The following is a 15,185-nucleotide window of genomic DNA, read 5'->3' on the forward strand; positions in this document are numbered from 1 at the left end:
CAATCTTCTTGCTCGAGTACCAACGATCCCACAAGTCTTTTGGATCTTTCGCGTCTTCTTCTTCACCATTTCGATATCAAAACTTGTATGATTAGTTAAAAATCTTATTGTATTTTCGATAAACAAGATTACCATTGTCATAAACACCGTCTCAGATGGATCGGTCGAGGTTTTAACCACGATGATTTGTTTCACCTCTTTAAAATACATTAAAGTTATACCCCGACAATATCTATGAAAGCATATTATAGGATGATTCTTTTGAACAATGAAAAACATGCCAACTTCTTCAAGTGAAATCACATTTCCTTAATTTCCAAGGACCACAAAAAGGATTAGTTTGGGATCAATCGAGATGTGAGCTACTTTATTGCATAAAATACCTTAATTATCATGTAAATCGGGTCAAATAAAGAGAAGTTTCAATTCTTCCAAAAGCTAGAAAAAAAGAATTTGATATATATTCAAAACCGTAGGGAGATGAGCAAAATGGAAGTAGTAAAACTCTATATTTTCTAAGTAAAAATGCAAGCTCATATATAAAAGTTGTGGGCTAGTAAAACCACCTTCAACAACTCAAATAACATGAACAGATTTAATGTAACACCGTATAGATGTCGATCATACGTCCATTCGAGCCGTTGTTGATCACGAGCCTGAATCCATCTTCAAGCCCTTCTTGTTTAGCAACAAGCTTTGCAGTGTATAGAAGTCGGCCAAGAATCTCACAATGCTTCTCCTCAGCCTATGGAACATATAAACCACAATGGTATAAAAACACGGGAAACATGCCCAATCTTTAAAGCTTCGAAAGGGCAGATTTCAAGTTCTTGAGTCAAATACATTTTATTCCAATCCACATGACAGAGATAATCATACAAAGGCAGTAGCAGAAAATACCTTGGAAATTCCAGTTAAACCAGCCCTTACTTCAGGAATAAGCAGTATGTGTGTGGGAGCTTGGGGAGCTATGTCCTTGAATGCAAGAACCTGCAAAGAAAATTTTAACTCTTTGAGAATGCATAACAGCAAATTAGAGCCCTCGATAGTGCGGTATGGCAGCACAGAAATACTTATAAATCAGGAAGCAAAAATTAAGATGGGCTTACTGAGATACACTACAGATGTTATTATTTAACTATAAGGTGGGTGGGGTGTTCTTATGGTGCTGATGTTTGTTTCAAAATTTCATCAAGTGATCAACATATTACTTCAAATTTGAAAAACTGTTTAAAGACCAAATTACTAACCAATCTGACCTTGTTCTTTCTGTTTTCTCAAAAAGAACAAGTTTCATAATATCCAACATTATTTTGTTATTGTGCGACCAACTGTCAACTGCTAGATTCATAAGGTACATCCGATGACTCAATCCAACTCAAATATTTTAAATCATATAAAATGTTTCAATCATTGAGCCACATTAACAGACAATAAGAACAATTATTGCTCCTATCCCAGATATCCCAGCTAATCTTTTTAAATTTACATCCATACACTGTCAAATATTTTCAGAAAATTTACCACATAGCTCATCTTAAGTATTTTTTGTTGAAAAGAAGCCAGAGCTCAACCATACACCATGTGTCAATAAAACTCTGGCCATCGATGGTAGCTAATTATTGTTGGATAACAAGAACTGCAATTCAGGGTTTAGACCAAGTATATATAAATGTCGATAAGCTCATTAAACGACGGGATGAATATAAAATCTTTCAAACACCACTAGTTCAACAAAACATAATTTTCCAACATGGAGTATTGATGTTCCTGGTATCATTGCGGTATTAGTTTGAATAATCTGTCAAAAAATTCACTTGATCCTCAAGAAACTACTACTAAGCCATTTATCACATGGCTCAAAGAACCAATTATAAAGAGCCAAAAACGTAATTGTGTTCTTGAATTGCATCACTGGTATTTCTTTGTTGATAATCTTGTCAAATCTGCATTTTACCATCAATCACCCAAAAAAATTTACAATACATATATGAGTATATGACGCAGATTTATACAAAAAGGAAGATGTTGGATAAAAACATAGTGAGAGAATCGGAGGAGACAGTCGCAAGAACATGGCTTCAGAACAGCCTCTTTCTCAGAAGCCATGTTCTTTCTCAGAAGCCATGTTCTGTGGAGATGCTGCCAAGTGACAAGCGAGTATTTGCAGTCGGAGGCTGCTTGGGTTTCCTGTTGGCTCATGTTAGTAAACGTAATGCCCTTTTTTTTTGTTTTTTTTTTCTCTCACTTTCAATAACCATATACGTAATTAACTTTGTCCGTTGCTTTTACAAACTAACATATTTTTTAAAACATTTAAAGTTAACATTTTATAGTCCAAATTATTTTTTATATTTATAAAGTTGAAATTTATAATTTTCATTCATTTTATAAACTTTCTTTAGGATATTATCGATCTTAATACTCTATCAAATTTATTTATTTCTGATATTTTCTGTAACTTTGACTAATTTACCACGTTTTAACATTAAAAAAAAAAGATGCGCTAAACGACCTGCAATACATGTCCAAAAACCCCCACTGAAACCACACCCTGCTACGTTATTCGGATGAAAAAGAAACAATTAACATTCCAGCAGCAAATCTGATTATTTGAATGTCCACCATTTTATATAAAACAAGCAAATTTCACCAAGGCAAAAAGAAGTTCACATCTCCAACACTGGAAAGCAACAAAATTTAAACGAAACTCAAATCCGACTCAGTCCTCAAAAGCTTAGGCCTCAGCATCCTCTACAAGATGGACAATCTTGGAGGTGGGCTTTGCCAACAAATCAGTATACTCTTGGAAAGGTGATTTCGTGAATCTAGTCTCCCTCCAAAAATCTGGAGTTAAAAACCCATATGTCTTCAGCAGACAGTCAAAAGTTGCCTGCAGAGGAGGTTTGAATCAATCAATTAAAAACCAAATCATCGAATGCATATTGAGGTTAATCACATAAATTGCTCTGCAAATTCAAGAGACATTCACATATCGGATGCGTATTGAGTTAGAAACATTTAAGGATTATCATATTCAGCACATCCCTTGAGAGGTTTAATAACACTCTAGTCGCAACTAGCAAGTGCCTATTGATCCTTGGCAATATGCAACTCTTATGCTTCATTTCAACACACGTGACATATATTCTGTCAAAAAAGACTCTAAGAACCGGGAAAGATTTAAATGATCATGGGCCTGGCAGGTAAACGGAATGCAAAGATAATCAGCACATATAATCTTGGATCCAGCGCGTAATATTGTTTTCAAAAGCCCAACACAGCCAATAAATCGATCTATTATAAAAACCAGGGAATGCTTCATTTTATCCACATTCATACAAGTAACATAAACCATAGATAAACAGACAAAAATCAAGACATCCATTGCATTGGAAATGGAAAGCCCAAACCAAGGGGACCCAGAATTTTAGTTGAGAAGGAAGCAAACGCATTAGATACTAAATATGAGTACATTGTTTTTCTCTTGTACGGAGAGGCAATAACTTGTACATGTTTTGAAAAAACTAATACTAATGAAAACAAAAATATTTATACTTTTACCAAGAAAGGCATGCAACATGATGATATATACCTCGTGTAAAAGCAACACATTTCAGATCGCAAATGTCATTTTTATCAAAAATTCGATTAGAATCCAAACGCAAATAATATAACAAAGATAGATAAACTACATATAGCTAGAATAAAAGTTAAACCTTGACAAAGTTTCCGAGGGTTTTGGTAGATCCACGAGAGGAAGTGAACACATCATCAATACCCGCAAACTGTAGCACCTTCTTCGGCACCCGAGCTGCAACAATTCCAGCCCCACGAGGTGCAGGGACCATACGCACAGTAACAGACCCACATTTACCCGTAACCTTACACGGCACAGTATGTGGCTTCCCAATTTTGTTTCCCCAGTAGCCTCTCCTCACTGGGATTACAGATAGCTTAGCCAGTATTATGGCCCCACGTATAGCGGTAGCCACCTCTTTTGAGCACTTCACCCCCAAACCGACGTGTCCGTTACCATCTCCGACCACCACGAAGGCCTTGAATCTTGTTCTCTGACCAGCGCGGGTTTGCTTCTGAACCGGCATGATTTTCATCACCTCATCTTTCAGAGAGGGTCCAACAAGAGTATCGATGATTTGGTACTCCTTGATTGGAAGCGAATGCAAGTAGATCTGCTCCAAGGACTTAATTTTCCCATCTTTCACTAGACGTCCTAGCTTCGTAACTGGTACCCATTTCTCCTCCTCTGTTTCGCGACGGGGACGACGGCCGCCGCGTCCGCGACCTCCCCTATCGCCACCACGTCCACGGCCGCCGAATCCGCGCCCAAAGCCGCCACGGTCTCCCGCACCTCTGTCAGCCATGATGATATATGAAATGTTACGCAAAGGAGAGAAGGCGTTAGGCGCTCTTTGTGTGGAATGCAGTAAACCCTACTGATACACCATACTAAAGGCTTATATCGAACCCAGAAAAATTAGGAAATGGGCTTTACTTTTTAGGGGTTTAACTAATGTTTAGGGCCCATTCGAATCATTTCAGGTTCCAGTGAAGTAGGTCATATAATAAGGTTTTTTGTTGTATATCAAAAATATATAAATTTCCAAAAATATCAAATCATTTTTTAAAAAAAAATTGTATAGAACCCCGGATCCGGGTTCTAATAAATTATAAAATTTTATTTATTTTTTATATTTTGTAAAATATTATTATTTTTATAAAAAGAATAATAATAAATCATATGTATGTAAATTAATAATATAATAGTAGTAAATCAACTCAGCTAAAAAAATTTTAATTAACAATAATAATTATAAATAATAGTCTTCCCTAAAATAACCGGCAAAATTAATTTAATTCAAACATCAAACAAATCGAATAGAATTAAAATTGATTATTTTGATTTGTATTCAAATTAACAAATTTTTGGGGCAAAAATTTAAAAAATCTTATAAAAGTGAATAAAAAAATTGAAGCTGAGATCTACTCGATTTAATTTATTTAATAAAAATAATCGAAACCAAACCAAAAAAACCAATTTTGTAAAATGAAGAGAAAAAGTGAAAAACAAACAAATCAAGAGCCAACAATAGTTTAATAAACAAAAATAAAGATGAATAATCCGTGCGCAATAGGCAACTAAAATAACTTAATCGTATACAAGATTAAAACACAACCCAGAAGAGCCAAACTAAAATTAAATGACATAAGCTCATCCCGTGGCACCAGGAAACCGAAAACCCAAGTCAGAATTGTGGTGCTTATGGCGCACGAAGCTCAGGTTCGAATATTCTTGATACCAACTGGACATGAAAACATGAAGCTGGCCTGAACAAGAAAAAGAACTTGCCATAAAGAGTAGCATGAATCCGAGATATGCTCTATTAGACACGAACATGATCAAGGCAGCTAAAAACAAAGATAACATCAGAAAAAGTACACTGAAGCCAGCCGGACAGAGACAATTGTAAATCCTACAGGTAAAGTTCAAAAGAGCAAGATCAAGCAGCATAGATTCTTCAACGAGTAGGATCTACATTTGAGTTTAAAAAAAAAAAAACATTCGATCAAGCCTGATATGCTCAACATTCCAGCATTAAATACTATAGCATGCACTTGCATGTTCAAGGTTGTCCGAAAACGATTATTTACACCAGTTTGTACATCAATTCAGTACCATAGTTAGTTTCGAGACATGTCACTATTTTGGTGAGGGAAAATTGGAGGAACGGTAAAATCTCCCAAAGCCCCAGGACAGATTTCTTAATAAAATAAACTGACATCATCTGAATGCAGATTATGAAATGGTATCAGTTGCCTCAAACAAATTGACAATCTAACATGACACGCCCACGTGAGCGCCAACAACTAATCCGTATCCGTCTTTGTTTTACGAGAATTGTTTTTAACCCCTTGTAAACAAATTCAAATACTATCTATGAACCAGACTAGGATATTATATGACAAAACAAGTAACTTTTTTCAAACTTCTATCCTCCCACGATTTTACCTTTGGTAGACTGTAAAATGCAAAGCTTTGAACTTTCTTTGACAGAATCAATCCAATGCAAAGAAAATCTCACTTTTCATAATTTCTGAACCACAACATTAGTGAAAAACAACAATAACATCAACAGATTAGGCCACTAACATGTGGCTAACCAAATGAAGCAAAAAGATATAGTAAAGAGCGAAATAACCATTCCAAAATGGTGACAGGTACTAAATAAACAAACACAGTAACACGCCAGAAAACAAGTAACAACAAACACTTGCAAGTAACTTCTTCTCCCAATTTTAAACATCTTACCTAGAGGCGGAAATAAGAAGTTAATGATGGTTCCTTTCCAAGATTTCCTGGATCTCTCCCAGCCGCTGCGGCAGTTGTAGATGTCCCTACAGTCGAATGTCCTGTTTGAGAACTCTGGAAGGGCCCCATTCCATTAAAAGCCGCTTGTGATCCATAGCGCCCCATCACATTTGGACTCAAGCTATTCATTCCATAATCCGAACCCATCCCACCGAAAGATGAACTCAATCCAGATGTCATTAAACCAGCCGAATTATATCCTGAGGCCAGTATTGCATTCCCTGCCAACCCAATCCCAGGATTTTGCGACATCAAATACCTGGCAGGGGTCAAGTTAGCACCCAAAACCCCTGGATTCACTCCTAAACCACCATAACTAAGATCACTAACGGAAGCATTGGCAATACTTGCAGTACTTTGCAGAGCTACGTTGTTTTTATTAGTAATATTTTCCACAAACTTCTTGCAATGCAATTGGCAATTCTCAAACACTTTAATCGGCTCCTCCAAAGCCTTCCTGTACCCCTCGGTAGACTTGTACGTAATAACAGCAAAGCCTTTGAACAGATTTGAAGTCGGATCCGTCCCAATAGGTCCGTCCTCAATTTCCCCGTACCTCCGAAAGAAGGCCTTCAGCTTCTCAGGTGTCACAGTAGGCCCCACATTTCCAACAAAAATCTTCCATTTCCCTGTTTCTGATGCCTGAGTTGCAGGAGTTGTTGAGCCAACAGCTGCCAGTTGGCAGGACACGTTCCTGCTTCCAATCTTCTTCTGCGGGACTTTCAGAGCCTTTTTGGCAGCAGCCCTCGTCTTGAACAACACGAATGCATAGCCCTTCGCCCGACCAGTATTCTTATCAACAATCAACTTGCTCTCCTCGATTTCACCAAATGGTTTGAACGCCTGAACGAGCTGCTCCGAGGTGGCGTCATACCCGAGCCCGTAGATGAATATCTTCCGGTGGGTCGGGTCAGAATCCGCCGTTTCGATGATTTTGGCCAGAAGCGTGGCGTCCTTAGAGCCCGCCTCTTTGAGCAGGTCTATGATTTGGTCTTTTCCGAAAGGTTCCAGTAGCTCACGAACAGTTGCTCTTTTCGATGCTTCGTCTTCAGATGATGAGTCGTCGTTTTCCTCATCCTCGTCCTCGTCATCGTCTTCTTCAGATCCTGATTCTGATTCTTCTTCATCTTCTGACGAGGATTCTTCCTCCTCCTCCTCCTCCTCCTCCTCTTCATCGGAGGATTCCTCCTCTTCTTCTTCACGAATTATCTTGTGTTTTTTTTCATGGGTTTGTTGTGAGGATGGGGCTTTACGTTTCTTTGCCATAGAATGATAGAATCTGTCGAAGCTCTCTTTCAGTGCACTGAGCGCCGGTTAGGGCTTAAATTTATTTTAGGAGAAAAGTTTCCTGGAACCAATTGAGTTACGAGTACAATCGATATTAATGAAATAAGATATTAATAAAATAATTTTGAAATAAAATAAAATTGTTTATAAAAAATTAATAAATAAAATTACTTTTATAGTCAAATATTTTTTAATTCAAAATATTAGATTACTCAAAAATATTATTATCAATAATAATAAATTGATGTTTTATTAATTTTTAATATTGTCATGTAATTATATTATTATTTTAGTTATCAATATTAACAGCATTATTAAATTTTCATTATTTTTTATTATTATGACATTAAAAATATAAATACTAAAAATAATACTAATAATAATTTATTTATTATTATTATGAAATTATAATTTAAATTAGTTAAACTAAATATGATAGTTTTTTTTGTAAAATATAATAGATGAAATGATCATTCCAATGAATATGAGAATAGCTTTTCTCATTTGAATGAGTATTTTCATTTCATCGTGTTACCAAACATGAGTATACATAATGAGATGAGAATGTTATATTCATTCTCATTTTGTTCCCTCCTACAAAACATGTCTTTTATGATTTCACGCGATGAATTATATTCGCGAACATTTTCACGACACATAAACCCAATCCACACTAAAATAAAGCACAATAAAAAATAATGCATCACTATACTTTTTCCGGAATTTAGTCTTGTTTAGAGAATAGTGGATTTTTTGTAAAATATGGTAATTTTAAAATATTTACGAGAATTTTAATTAAAATAATTTTGTAGCAATATTTTAATTACAATAGTCGATAACAGAAAATTTGGCTCTCTGTGGAATTACCTTTCGATTTTAACACAAATTCTCAAGTAAAAGGGACAAGATATTTCGTTCGGAAAATGTAGCCTGAACCACAAGAACTCCAAAATGAACCAAAATTCAGACAACCTCGTGTACCACATTTCTTGCCACAGCAAATAGCCATTCTCAATGGCTACTATACCCAATCCTATCTTACAAGCAACAACTCATCTATCACCAAACAGATTGCCAACAATTCTCAATGCAAACACCAATACCTTCCCTTGTTATTCATCATTCACCGACTCCCCAATAATTCAAACCCGAAAATTTTTACGATTTTCATTAAAATCATATCGAATCACCACTCGCGGTGGATTCATTCAAGAAAAAGATGTCGACGAAGAAGAAATAGGAAGTTTCGATGATGCAGTTTCGCTATTCAATAAAAGGGATTACTACAAATGCCACGATGTTCTCGAAGGTTTGTGGAATAATTCCCAAGAGCCCACACGAACTCTTGTTCATGGCATTCTACAATGTGCAGTTGGCTTTCATCACCTCTTCAACCAGGTCGATGTCTTTCTCCGATTTCTTGTGTATTGAGTCATTCATCTTTTGGGAACATGATCTTTGTCTAGTATTCTTGCCCTTCTCATTGCCAATATCTTGACTTGTTTATGCGCCTCTCCTTTTTCTGGTGTAAATGAAGCTTTTCCTCTTGTACGTGAATGTCCAATAGTCGATCATTCATCGGCAAGATTGTTGAGTCCATTATTTCCATTGAGACTTGCATGCAAATTCAACTCAAACAGCCATAAACATAAAGATTTTCACAAAACCAATTAGTAAGCAGACCAGAATCTTTCAGTATAAAGAACAGAATATAATTTTCTGGTTAACATTACGATTTGTAACGATTAGCTGATAGAAAGTGTTGATTGTTTTAAGACGTGCCTTTCTTGGACAGAACCACAAAGGGGCAATGATGGAGCTTGGAGAAGGGTTATGCAAGTTGCGAAAAATGAACTTTGATACCGGACCATTTCACCAATTTGAGAAAGAGATTTCTGCAGTCTTGGAATTCATATATCATACTCAGTTAGAGAAGGCTGCATGTATGTCTTCTCAACCCTTATTTTCACGCTACCATCTTCCCACCCTTGCTGAAGCCTGAATCCTTTATTTTTTCCTTTTTATGTGTACACAGATGTGTTTTAGTACACTTAAATACACAAGTCACCAGATATTTTTTTGCAGGCACAGAGGAATTTTGTGAAACGATGTATCAATCCGAGAGATCATACCAACTTTTGGGCGGGTATGCAGCTGGAGAGCGTCTCTATTATCTTGAACTCGACAAAAACTGGAATGCTTACATTGTTTTCTCTCCTGAAAAGTATCATGGCTCGCAGGTTGAACCGCCTATGATAAAGATTCCAGTCCTAGAGGCATCTTTGAAACATATAATGGATTTGGAATATACATAGTTGGTTAATTTCAAAGTTATTGTGTTCTCAATAGGCCACAATGGTGGAAGAAGTATTAAGCATAGTATAGAGCAAAAGGCAACGTGCAATTTGTTAATGTAGACAAGGAGAAGCTGTTTTCAAGTAAGTCTGCCATTGAACTCGAATGTATCATATGCCATTGAACTTGAATGTATCATCTCAAAGAAGCTGTTACTCGAACATGATGAAACTTAAAATATCGACTTAGCAAGACCATAAAATCATGTTAGTGTATTATTCGAGATAATTCATCATTTGCAAAATAAAAATTATCCATATTTTCGTTAATGTAAATATAAAATACGATGATATCAAAAGTCGGACTTACTTAAAGTTTTTAAATACCAAAACAATACGATTATATTAAAAAAATCAGGCCATGAAAATGGCGGGAAAACATTGAAAAAGGCGCGGAAATTCCTTGAAGTCCTCCATTCAATACCTCCATAACATATATTTCTCAATTTCAAACGCGCCACAGCAGGAAGCCACAGAATGATGTTCGGGAGCAGCCAAAACGATGCATCAGCCGTCACCGGCGGCTTCATCTCTTCTCAAACGTCTGATCCGTCCCCCACTTCGGCTAAGGTAATTGCCCTAAAAATCACACAAAAACGCCAATTGTAGTAATTAGATCAAGGTAATTTTTGTATAATGATTGTGATTTTCTGAGCAGAGTCGTGATAATCAACCTATGTATCCCGTTACTGTGAAGCAACTGATTGAAGCGAGTCCCTCAGCAGATGACAAATCCGGTTACCTCATCGACGGTGTTGATGTCTATAATGTGAGTGCTAGCTTCTTTTCATCTTTGCAAAATTAATCAACCGACGTTTTTTTCTTTTTTATTTGGGACTCGGGGTTTCATTGATTAATACTCTAGTAGCAATGCGGTTTCCACCAATTTAATGTAGCTTTACAATTTAAATAAGCTTCGCAAGAACAACGCAACGTATAAAGGAAATCAATTTACACAAAAACACGATAGATGTGAAAATTCTGCTAACATAAAAAAGTGAAGACCTTGGATTCGCAAAAATTGTTTTATTTCTTATGAAAAGTGCTTTACAAGTACAAGGAGAACCTGTACCTACGTAGTATTTTAGGGGTAATTGGGTTTGGGCACCACCATCCAGTACCTTGTTATTTTTTTTTTTGGACCTTGTAAACTCCATCAGAAACTAGCACTAGAATATTTTTTCGTTTCAATGATCTTTTTCCTTACTCCAGCTTCAGTGCATAAGATGTGAGCGTAAATGTCAACGAGGTTACTGTGTTCCATTTGTCAAATTTTGTTTTGCTTTTGTAGGTAAAATTGGTTGGAATGACATATGACAAGTCTGAAAGGGTTACTGATGTTTCATTTGTGATTGATGATGGTACCGGCCGAATTGGCTGCCATAGGTGGTAAGTATTGGACCCATTGGTGAGGGGAAATGATAAAGATATAAGTTTCGCTCTGCTAAAATACATGAAATTTCCCCCTGCCTTAACCTCTAAATTTGATTCCTAGGTTTGTGTCTGTTTCATGCTTGATAGGTTGCGGAGTTCTTGAGTGACCTTACACAGTCAATGTCACTCTTTACCTATGCTTATGAGATATTTGTTTCTGTTTGACCGTGGATTAACATGGGCATACTCGTGTGATTCCCAGGATAAATGATTCTCAGGATACCAAGGAAGTGGAAGGATTAATGTAACATTTCAAGTTTTCGATCTTCAATCTCTTTGCCATGGATGCTTTTATTTACTTTGAATCCTTACTTGTTTGATCTAAAGCAGGGATGAAACTTATGTTCGAGTTCATGGACATTTGAGGAGTGTCAAGGGTAGAAGGCAGGTGGTGGTATATGCAATCAGGTAAATTTTTATTAGAACTGGCTGAAGGAATTGGGCAATTTTCCTTAGTCATTTTGGATGCCAGTAGTTGAAGTAGTTTATATTTTACTTTTGAGGCCCAAGAAGCCTATCTACAAGAAAGAAAAGGAAATTCTAGCCACATAAAAGCCAAATTGTTCCGATGTCTTTGTGAATTTTGGCTGCCATGCCACCATGTCCCCTACTACTCCCCTTACTGCAAGAAAACATTTTTCAATCCACATTTGATGATGGGATATTGAATTTTTCTTCCTTCCAGGCCCGTGACTAATTATAATGAGATAGCAACCCATTTTCTTGAGTGTATACATGCCCACTGCTCCTCCAGTCACAGAATAAAGGTATTATCCTGTTTAATACAGATGTGTCTCATGCAAATTTGTGGGAGAAATTGGAATTTATGCTTGTTTCCAATTTTCTTATTTTAATTAAATAAAATATCAACAGTTTAGTTTCATAATATCGGTGCCAATATACAGAGTGGTGTTTCTGGCCCCTCTTCATCTTCCTTGGTTAGTGGAACTCCTAATCCCTACAATGCTTCCTTGTCTACTCAAGTTAGTTCACATCTTGACTTGTTTTCTTATGAGTATCCTGAATTTGCAAAACTTTGCCTAATACCTGCATCTTCTGTTTACTTTTATTATCTAGGTCTCTCAGGAGTACAACTTGGACGGACTCGGGAACATAGATAAGATGGTTTTGGACTATCTGCAACAACCGTCATCCCTGTAAGTCATCTAAGAACTGCTTGTCGTTGCAAGATTCATGTTAGCATGTCTTGAGATGTACTTGTACCTCTGTTTGTCGATGTGCATGCATAAGGCAATTCCATGAAAATTTAAATTAAATAATTAAGTGGATAAAAGGTGGGCATATGTAACGTCTTTGTTTAACTCGCTGCAACGAGTTATAATCTCATTTCGATTAGTTTGTCTCAGCATATACTATAGGCCTGAAAAATATATAAATATATTGAGGTATACGTTTAAAGTGTTTTCAGACTTTGGTCTCATCTAATATGGTTTCTGAATAGTTGAAGGTCTTACGAGTGAATTGAGACTCTCAATCCCTTGAATGTGACAACAAACTCTGGCGTACTTAAATGCGTAATTACATTCGACTGGTTTTATTAAAATCTGGCGTATATAAACCAGTGTTTCAGGATGGAGTAAATCATTGATGGTTACAGATTGATCAGCTTTTAAGCATGTCATTCATCTATAACTCCCCTCAAATTCAGGAAGATCCTTGAAAAAATTCTCAGTTCAGTAGCCACATCTCTACGTTTTTATACCAACCTCAGTGGTGCATGACCCTAAGTAAAATTATATATTTTATTATTGAATAATCTTTTAGCATTTACTGTTCCTAGCGAACAGAATGTGAACTCCATGAACAAGTATATAACATCAGGTTTGTCACTGTAATGAGCGACCAGTTTTGGGTTTCCAAAACAAAAATTTCACTAGTTTCTGGCCTATTGGTAGCAAAAGGCATGTAATGCTCCAATTGTGTAAGTATGCTTATAATGTAATCCTGGAATCTGTCAGGGATGGTTGACACTTTCTCTGATCTACGATTCTATAAATTATTCTTCATGGTTCTATCGTCACGATTTTGTTTTTGACCGTATCTGAGTTCTTTCCATTTTCAGTGCACAGGAAAAGGGTATTTACCGGAATGCAATAGCGCAAAAGCTTAAAATTTCCCAAGAAAAAATTCTGTATGTCCACTTTCTCCTCTTTATCGTGTGTTGGGGAGATATTTCGAGAAGCAACCGATAGCATATTAACCAATGTTTTTATCTTGACAGAGAAACTATGGAATCACTTGAATCAGAGGGGTTGGTTTATTCTACAATTGATGAGTTTCACTACAAGTCCACAGCCGGTTAAGTTTGCCAATTGGTATGAGGGCTGCGTCGATGCTTTCTCCTCCCTGAATATATCTATGGTTGTTTCTTGCAAATGGAAGATATTCACATAACTAGTCATACACTGTCGTATGACAAAACAATATTTTTAGCATGGTAGTTTGCTTCTTACGAACTTGCTGCTGATTTCCAAATATATCTTATTATAGTCATGCTTCTATTTTGTTGATACCGGTAGAATGGACGTAGAGTCGGTTGTTATTTGAAACGAGGCCAACAATCCTCAAATTGAATTAAGCAAACCAATAGCAAGTTGTTTGGCAATTCTGCAGGTAATTGCAACTTACCAATTTCCGGACGTATCTTCTTCCCTCTGTAGCCCGACTGCGATTTTTTAGAATGCGTCTGGATTGAAATATTTGGAACTAAAATTTAGACGTTTCTACAATTTTATGGATGCAAAATTACTTTGTATCAATTGATGCAACGGATTTATGGACCAGGGCATTTGGTTATCTAACTTTAGTCGTAAGTATATATCCCTATTCATATCTAAATTAAAATCATATTAAGAGTAGAAACGAATCTTATAATTTAAAAAATATACATACGAAAAGTCTTTTGTCTTTTAAAAAAATAACATTAAAAGAAACGACCAAATAAACGAGAAATTATTGCATACCTAAGTGCTCGCTTCTAACCTGTTAAGAGATTCTTGATCTCTCACGCTGCAATTTTCTTGAATGAAGAAAAATAAAATCTGGCAATTCCCTTATTAATTAAGTTCATGGAATTTTGAACCCTCAATAAAACTCTCAATGTTACGTAGCTTTCGATTTCTTTTGAATGTCCCGACGCGGCGATGCGTACTTTGTTGATCTAACTGTCATTAAATATTTTTATAGGGTATGTTTGCTTTTAATTTTAGGATTTCTTAAGGTCCGTTTCTTTTTTTAAATTTTTTTTTTACCATACGTTATATCATATTAAAATAAAATACAATAATTATTTGGGGATGGATAAATCAAATTCACGTGTATTCAAGTAAATACAATGAGTAGCGTTCAAGTTTGTGTGTAGGTATACGTATGACTAATTGGTCATATGTTTTATCTTCTACCAATATTTATTAGACGATTATGTCACACCAAATTTAATTAGGATAGTTTACCTGTTTGACTTTGTTTGTAGACTAATTTGTTCAACTCGGATGTTTTATCCCATGCAGCTTACCTGCAATATATATATATATATATATATATATCGATTCTGTCCCAACCAAACTCCCCGCGTGGACCAACCAAATATGTTAATGCTGCATTTATTCATCATATCATATATTGAAAAACATTAAATGCAGAAGATTATTCGTTGGATTGTACTTCACCCTTTGCCCAAGCGACTCTCATTCAACTAC

The 15,185-nt window shown here is 36.0% G+C and overlaps 4 protein-coding genes and 1 long non-coding RNA gene across 11 annotated transcripts in view; 2 read left to right on the plus strand and 3 right to left on the minus strand.

Moving 5' to 3' along the window:
* Window positions 1–524: 524 nt before the first annotated feature.
* The window catches only part of LOC140968135 (uncharacterized), a 52,798-nt gene continuing 38,137 nt past the window's right edge, over window positions 525–15,185 (minus strand). Inside the window, exons 2-3 of the long non-coding RNA XR_012173709.1 lie at window positions 901–1,008; window positions 525–745 (exon numbers count right to left, since the gene is read on the minus strand). This is a non-coding gene — a long non-coding RNA (uncharacterized lncRNA). The remainder of the gene's footprint in view (window positions 746–900; window positions 1,009–15,185) is intronic.
* Window positions 2,610–4,448, minus strand: LOC140968132 (uncharacterized). The gene is made up of 2 exons (XM_073428991.1): window positions 3,720–4,448; window positions 2,610–2,893 (listed from the first exon to the last, which is right to left on the minus strand). Exons 1-2 carry the CDS (start codon window positions 4,383–4,385, stop codon window positions 2,738–2,740), a joined length of 822 nt encoding a protein of 273 aa, XP_073285092.1. The 5' UTR covers window positions 4,386–4,448; the 3' UTR covers window positions 2,610–2,737.
* On the minus strand, window positions 5,083–7,761 carry LOC140968130 (UBP1-associated protein 2B-like). Of its 5 annotated transcripts, none has more exons than XR_012173708.1 (3): window positions 6,332–7,761; window positions 5,462–5,554; window positions 5,083–5,349 (listed from the first exon to the last, which is right to left on the minus strand). XR_012173708.1 is itself a non-coding variant. In XM_073428988.1 (3 exons), exon 1 carries the CDS (start codon window positions 7,655–7,657, stop codon window positions 6,332–6,334), a length of 1,326 nt encoding a protein of 441 aa, XP_073285089.1. In that variant the 5' UTR covers window positions 7,658–7,761; the 3' UTR covers window positions 5,083–5,349; window positions 5,462–5,495. The 5 variants fall into 5 exon arrangements, 4 of the variants coding, with proteins under 4 accessions (XP_073285089.1, XP_073285087.1, XP_073285088.1 ...); XM_073428988.1 differs by having other exon boundaries at window positions 5,462–5,495; XM_073428986.1 differs by lacking the exon at window positions 5,462–5,554.
* LOC140968146 (uncharacterized) lies at window positions 8,603–10,147 on the plus strand. Its single transcript, XM_073429009.1, has 3 exons — window positions 8,603–9,076; window positions 9,474–9,621; window positions 9,764–10,147. Exons 1-3 carry the CDS (start codon window positions 8,693–8,695, stop codon window positions 9,991–9,993), a joined length of 762 nt encoding a protein of 253 aa, XP_073285110.1. The 5' UTR covers window positions 8,603–8,692; the 3' UTR covers window positions 9,994–10,147.
* LOC140968145 (replication protein A 32 kDa subunit A-like) lies at window positions 9,957–14,184 on the plus strand. 3 transcript variants are annotated; one of them, XM_073429007.1, is made up of 11 exons: window positions 9,957–10,116; window positions 10,499–10,602; window positions 10,691–10,801; window positions 11,324–11,421; window positions 11,669–11,710; window positions 11,797–11,874; window positions 12,152–12,233; window positions 12,372–12,449; window positions 12,544–12,623; window positions 13,550–13,618; window positions 13,709–14,184. In XM_073429007.1, the coding sequence occupies exons 2-11, from the start codon at window positions 10,510–10,512 to the stop codon at window positions 13,788–13,790; spliced, it is 813 nt and encodes a 270-aa protein (XP_073285108.1). In that variant the 5' UTR covers window positions 9,957–10,116; window positions 10,499–10,509; the 3' UTR covers window positions 13,791–14,184. The 3 variants fall into 3 exon arrangements, with proteins under 3 accessions (XP_073285108.1, XP_073285107.1, XP_073285106.1); XM_073429006.1 differs by having other exon boundaries at window positions 10,047–10,116; window positions 10,496–10,602; XM_073429005.1 differs by lacking the exon at window positions 9,957–10,116 and having other exon boundaries at window positions 10,314–10,602; window positions 13,709–14,183.

The sequence above is a fragment of the Primulina huaijiensis genome, unplaced genomic scaffold, assembly GCF_012295235.1.
Source record: "Primulina huaijiensis isolate GDHJ02 unplaced genomic scaffold, ASM1229523v2 scaffold3245, whole genome shotgun sequence".
Taxonomy (NCBI): domain Eukaryota; kingdom Viridiplantae; phylum Streptophyta; class Magnoliopsida; order Lamiales; family Gesneriaceae; genus Primulina; species Primulina huaijiensis.